Here is a 6,792-nt window from a genome sequence, read left to right on the forward strand (position 1 = left end):
TGTTCACCTGGTCACATGACATCTATTGTTCATCTGGTCACGTGACATCTATTGTTCACCTGGTCACATGACCTCTATTGTTCATCTGGTCACATGACATCTATTGTTCATCTGGTCACGTGACATCTATTGTTCACCTGGTCACATGACATCTATTGTTCATCTCCTCTGGTCTCTCCTGAAGGTTTCCTTCCTTTTCCCCCCCTGAAAGGGTTTTTGGAGATCAGTTGTTCCTGATCCGATGAGGTCAAGGGTCAAAGGTCATGGTGTCTATGTGTAGATTGTAAAGCCCTCTGAGGGGAGGCAGTGATAAACTGAGTTGAGCGTGCCATGTAGAAGAAGACGTCTTCAGACATTCATACGGTCTTATGGAGCTGCCATGAAGGACATGAGACGCTCGCTTTGGTCAAAGTTTTATTTGCGTCTGCTTCTTCAGCTCAGAGGAGACACTCTGATGAACAGAACACGGGCTGGACAGTGAACGCACCACACCATGTTCCTCAAAGAAATCAGCTTTACAACAGGGGGCCGTGGGCTGCATTCCAATTCATTCAAAAGCTTTTAGAGCCACTTGAACTTTGACTGAGTAACATTCCCCGTTTGGTCCTTCATCCCTTTGTTGGCTTAAAGCTTCAAACGCAATGACATGTATTCAAAGACGGTCCCCAGCGTCCCCGAGCCATCCTCCGTATCGCCATGAGGTCATCGACACCAACACATTGAAGTGTTCACGTGGAACCGGACTCTCTGGATCCAGTTCACAACGCTCACAGGAGACTCAAGAGGCACATCAGTGCTACCCGTTATGGACCTGCAGGAGCCGGATCCCGGGTCCACTGGGTCTGGACCTGCAGCGCGGACCAGTCTCAGTGGGTCTGGACCTGCAGGGCGGATTTATTTGTTCTTGCAAAGTGTCTTCTAACGTCTCCGATGCTACGAGCACAAAGAAAGCACAGCGGGGGCAGAAATAAAGAAGCAGGGATCCTCCACCAGGTCTTTATAAACTGTAGTCACATGTGTGTGAGTCAGGAAAACGACAGGACTACAGGGGGGGGGGTCAGGATCATTTTGTAAGAAAAGGTTCCAGAGTCGATGACGGCAGAGGACAGGAACAAGGATGAGGCGGTTCCCCAACAGCTGTGTGTGTGTGTGTATGTGTGTGTGTGTATGTGTGTCACGACGGTTTCACCACATTTAAACTTTTTATGACTGAGTATCGGCGGCAGCAGGAAGCTTCTCATTGGACGTTCAGGAACCGTCTCCAGGCAGAAAACCACAAAACCATCAGCTAGAAGAAACGGTTTGAATGAGCTCATGTGTGTGTGTGTGTGTGTGTGTGCGCCTGTGTGTGTGTTCAGTACAGAGCTTCTGCGTTGCTGTTTCTGGGTTTCTTGATCTTCTCAATGTTCTTCAGGATCATGTCATGAAGGATGACCTGAAAGCAACAAGCAGACATTAGGAGCAGCACGTGTGTGTGTGTGTGTGTGTGTCCAGCACACGGTCCCAGAGGACTCACGTATTGGTTGCGGAGCTCCGACACGATGATCTTCAGGCTGATGTACTCCTTCTCGTCGATCTCCGTGATGGTCCTCCTGTAGTCCTCCTGCAGACAACACACGGCGTTACTCAGGAGCCGCGGCCCGCGCCAGCGCTTCACCACGTGAGGGCCAGCGATCTTGGAGACCAGCTTGGCTCTGGTGATGTAGTATCTGGAGATCTGGTCCAGGTAGGACGCGGCCTCGGACTCCACGGTCCGCAGCTCGGCCACCGTCTCCTCCTGCGCACACGGCGAGCGGTGAGACTCAGAGGACAGGGAGGTTACGTTTCCATGACAACCAAGACTGTTGTCAGACACCAGACAGCGCCGCACATCACTGCTGCACCCTAGTGGCCAGCACAGGGACTGCAGACACGCCTCGTTCCACTGAAACGGGTCTCGGCTCCCGGGTCAACAGGTCCACGCTGCTCTAGTGAAATAACCTGCTCATGCATCGGCTCTCCTGGCGCTCACGTGTGTGAATATGGTCGAGGGCGGGCTTAACTGGTTAACACATATGTGATTGGCTGAGGAGGAAGGCGTTTAATTGGTGGGTGTGTTTCCTGGCCCACTGAGCATCTGGTTCAACAGAAGAGATCCATGAGAATGAACCATCCACCGGTTTGGGCCCCGGAGACCATGACAGGGTCCGCACCGCAGTGACCCCTGGTGGACATAAGCCAGTCTGCAGGTTCATTCAGGAGTCTGAGACATGTCGACTGACAGTTGGACGAGCAGATTCAGTGTGTCCACGTTCCCATTGGACAGGACCACACGACTTACAACACATGGAGAACTTCAACATGCTGCACTAAGAGGAGGAGGACAGACATCCTGTACCTGGATGGACACGCCAAAGTTATTCCCATCTTCTATCCTGGGGATGAGCAGCTGGACCCACATCTTCACCTGCAGAGCAACAAGAGAACACGAGCCAGAGGACGCGAGTCAGGACACGAGTCAGAGGACACGAGTCAGAGGACAAGAGTCAGGACACGAGTCAGAGGACACGAGTCAGAGGACACGAGTCAGGACACGAGTCAGAGGACAAGAGTCAGAGGACACGAGTCAGAGGACAAGAGTCAGAGGACACGAGTCAGAGGACACGAGTCAGAGGACACGAGTCAGGACACGAGTCAGAGGACACGAGTCAGAGGACACGAGTCAGAGGACAAGAGTCAGAGGACGTCAGGACACGAGTCAGAGGACACGAGTCAGAGGACAAGAGTCAGAGGACACGAGTCAGAGGACACGAGTCAGGACACGAGTCAGAGGACACGAGTCAGAGGACACGAGTCAGAGGACACGAGTCAGAGGACACGAGTCAGGACACTAGTCAGAGGACAAGAGTCAGAGGACACGAGTCAGAGGACACGAGTCAGAGGACACGAGTCAGGACACGAGTCAGGACACGAGTCAGAGGACACGAGTCAGAGGACACGAGTCAGAGGACACGAGTCAGGACACGAGTCAGAGGACACGAGTCAGAGGACACGAGTCAGAGGACACACGAGGTCAGAGGACACGAGTCAGGGGACACGAGTCAGAGGACACGAGTCAGAGGACACGAGTCAAAGGACACGAGGTCAGAGGACACGCTGGTCAGGACAAGAGTCAGAGGACACGAGTCAGAGGACACGAGTCAGGACACGAGTCAGAGGACACGAGTCAGAGGACACGAGTCAGAGGACACGAGTCAGAGGACACGAGTCAGGACACGAGTCAGAGGACACGAGTCAGAGGACACGAGTCAGGACACGAGTCAGAGGACACGAGTCAGAGGACACGAGTCAGAGGACACGAGTCAGAGGACACGAGTCAGGACACGAGTCAGAGGACACGAGTCAGAGGACACGAGTCAGAGGACACGAGTCAGAGGACACGAGTCAGAGGACACGAGTCAGAGGACACGAGTCAGAGGACACGAGTCAGAGGACACGAGTCAGAGGACACGAGTCAGGACACGAGTCAGAGGACACGAGTCAGAGGACACGAGTCAGAGGACACGAGTCAGAGGACACGAGTCAGAGGACACGAGTCAGAGGACACGAGTCAGAGGACACGAGTCAGGACACGAGTCAGAGGACACGAGTCAGAGGACACGAGTCAGGACACGAGTCAGAGGACACGAGTCAGAGGACACGAGTCAGGACACGAGTCAGGACACGAGTCAGAGGACACGAGTCAGAGGACACGAGTCAGAGGACACGAGTCAGAGGACACGAGTCAGGACACGAGTCAAGAGGACACGAGTCAAGAGGACACGAGTCAAGAGGACACGAGTCAAGAGGACACGAGTCAGAGGACACGAGTCAGAGGACACGAGTCAGGACACGAGTCAGAGGACACGAGTCAGAGGACACGAGTCAGAGGACACGAGTCAGAGGACACTAGTCAGAGGACACGAGTCAGAGGACACGAGTCAGAGGACACGAGTCAAGAGGACACGAGTCAAGAGGACACGAGGCAGGACACGAGTCAGAGGACACAAGTCAGAGGACACGAGTCAGGACACGAGTCAGAGAACACGAGTCAGAGGACACGAGTCAGAGGACACGAGTCAGGACACGAGTCAGGACACGAGTCAGAGAACACGAGTCAGAGGACACGAGTCAGAGGACACGAGTCAGAGGACACGAGTCAAAGGACACGAGTCAGAGGACACGAGTCAGAGGACACGAGTCAAAGGACACGAGTCAGAGGACACGAGTCAGAGGACAGTCAGAGGACAGAGTCAGAGGACACGAGTCAGAGGACACGAGTCAGAGGAGACGAGTCAGAGGAGACGAGTCAGAGGAGACGAGTCAGAGGAGACGAGTCAGAGGAGACGAGTCAGAGGAGACGAGTCAGAGGAGACGAGTCAGAGGAGACGAGTCAGGACACGAGTCAGAGGACACGAGTCAGAGGACACGAGTCAGAGGACACGAGTCAGAGGACACGAGTCAGAGGACACGAGTCAGAGGACACGAGTCAGAGGACAGGTCAGAGGACACGAGTCAGAGGACACGAGTCAGAGGACACGAGTCAGAGGACACGAGTCAGAGGACACGAGTCAGAGGACACGAGTCAAGAGGACACGAGTCAGAGGACACGAGTCAGAGGACACGAGTCAGAGGACACGAGTCAGAGGACACGAGTCAGAGGACACGAGTCAGAGGACACGAGTCAGGAGACACGAGTCAGAGGACACGAGTCAGAGGACACGAGTCAGAGGACACGAGTCAGAGGACACGAGTCAGGAGACACGAGTCAGAGGACACGAGTCAGAGGACACGAGTCAGAGGACACGAGTCAGAGGACACGAGTCAGAGGACACGAGTCAGAGGACACGAGTCAGGACACGAGTCAGGACACGAGTCAGAGGACACGAGTCAGAGGACACGAGTCAGAGGACACGAGTCAGGACACGAGTCAGAGGACACGAGTCAGGACACGAGTCAGAGGACACGAGTCAGAGGACACGAGTCAGAGGACACGAGTCAGAGGACACGAGTCAGAGGACACGAGTCAGAGGACACGAGTCAGGACACTAGTCAGAGGACAAGAGTCAGAGGACAAGAGTCAGAGGACAAGAGTCAGAGGACACGAGTCAGAGGACACGAGTCAGAGGACACGAGTCAGAGGACACGAGTCAGAGGACACGAGTCAGGACACGAGTCAGAGGACACGAGTCAGAGGACACGAGTCAGAGGACACGAGTCAGAGGACACGAGTCAGAGGACACGAGTCAGAGGACACGAGTCAGAGGACACGAGTCAGGAGACACGAGTCAGAGAACACGAGTCAGAGGACACGAGTCAAGAGGACACGAGTCAAGAGGACACGAGTCAGAGGACACGAGTCAGAGGACACGAGTCAGAGGACACGAGTCAGAGGACACGAGTCAGAGGACACGAGTCAGAGGACACGAGTCAGAGGACACGAGTCAGAGGACACGAGTCAGAGGACACGAGTCAGGACACGAGTCAGAGGACACGAGTCAGAGGACACGAGTCAGAGGACACGAGTCAGAGGACACGAGTCAGAGGACACGAGTCAGAGGACACGAGTCAGAGGACACGAGTCAGAGGACACGAGTCAGAGGACACGAGTCAGAGACACGGTCAGAGGACACGAGTCAGAGGACACGAGGCCAGAGGACACGAGGCCAGAGGACACGAGGCCAGAGGACACGAGGCCAGAGGACTCGAGGCCAGAGGACACGAGGCCAGAGGACACGAGTCAGAGGACACGAGTCAGAGGACACGAGTCAGAGGACACGAGTCAGAGGACACGAGGTCAGGAGGACACGAGTCAGAGGACACGAGTCAGGACACGAGGCCAGAGGACACGAGGCCAGAGGACACGAGGCCAGAGGACACGAGTCAGAGGACACGAGTCAGGACACGAGTCAGAGGACACGAGTCAGAGGACACGAGTCAGGACACGAGTCAGAGGACACGAGTCAGAGGACACGAGTCAGAGGACACGAGTCAGAGGACACGAGTCAGGAGACACGAGTCAGAGGACACGAGTCAGAGGACACGAGTCAGAGGACACGAGTCAGAGGACACGAGTCAGAGGACACGAGTCAGAGGACACGAGTCAGAGGACACGAGTCAGAGGACACGAGTCAGGACACGAGTCAGGACACTAGTCAGAGGACAAGAGTCAGAGGACAAGAGTCAGAGGACACGAGTCAGAGGACACGAGTCAGAGGACACGAGTCAGAGGACACGAGTCAGAGGACACGAGTCAGGACACGAGTCAGAGGACACGAGTCAGAGGACACGAGTCAGGACACGAGTCAGAGGACACGAGTCAGAGGACACGAGTCAGAGGACACGAGTCAAAGGACACGAGTCAGAGGACACGAGTCAGAGGACACGAGTCAAAGGACACGAGTCAGAGGACACGAGTCAAAAGGACACGAGTCAGAGGACAAGAGTCAGAGGACACGAGTCAGAGGACACGAGTCAGAGGACACGAGTCAGAGGACACGAGTCAGAGGACACGAGTCAGAGGACACGAGTCAGAGGACACGAGTCAGAGGACACGAGTCAGAGGACACGAGTCAGAGGACACGAGTCAGAGGACACGAGTCAGAGGACACGAGTCAGAGGACACGAGTCAGAGGACACGAGTCAGAGGACACGAGTCAGAGGACACGAGTCAGAGGACACGAGTCAGAGGACACGAGTCAGGACACGAGTCAGAGGACACGAGTCAGAGGACACGAGTCAGAGGACACGAGTCAGAGGACACGAGTCAGAGGA

The 6,792-nt window shown here is 55.2% G+C and overlaps 1 protein-coding gene across 1 annotated transcript in view; it reads right to left on the minus strand.

The window, feature by feature from the left end:
• Positions 1-401: 401 nt before the first annotated feature.
• Positions 402-6,792, minus strand: part of LOC130189077 (proteasome activator complex subunit 3-like) — a 19,786-nt gene continuing 13,395 nt past the window's right edge. The window contains exons 7-10 of the mRNA XM_056407735.1: positions 2,378-2,446; positions 1,658-1,777; positions 1,517-1,603; positions 402-1,435 (exon numbers count right to left, since the gene is read on the minus strand). Coding sequence (XP_056263710.1) covers positions 1,355-1,435; positions 1,517-1,603; positions 1,658-1,777; positions 2,378-2,446 — 357 coding nt within the window. The 3' untranslated portion in view covers positions 402-1,354. The remainder of the gene's footprint in view (positions 1,436-1,516; positions 1,604-1,657; positions 1,778-2,377; positions 2,447-6,792) is intronic.

The sequence above is a fragment of the Pseudoliparis swirei genome, chromosome 23 (genome assembly GCF_029220125.1).
Source record: "Pseudoliparis swirei isolate HS2019 ecotype Mariana Trench chromosome 23, NWPU_hadal_v1, whole genome shotgun sequence".
NCBI lineage: Eukaryota > Metazoa > Chordata > Actinopteri > Perciformes > Liparidae > Pseudoliparis > Pseudoliparis swirei.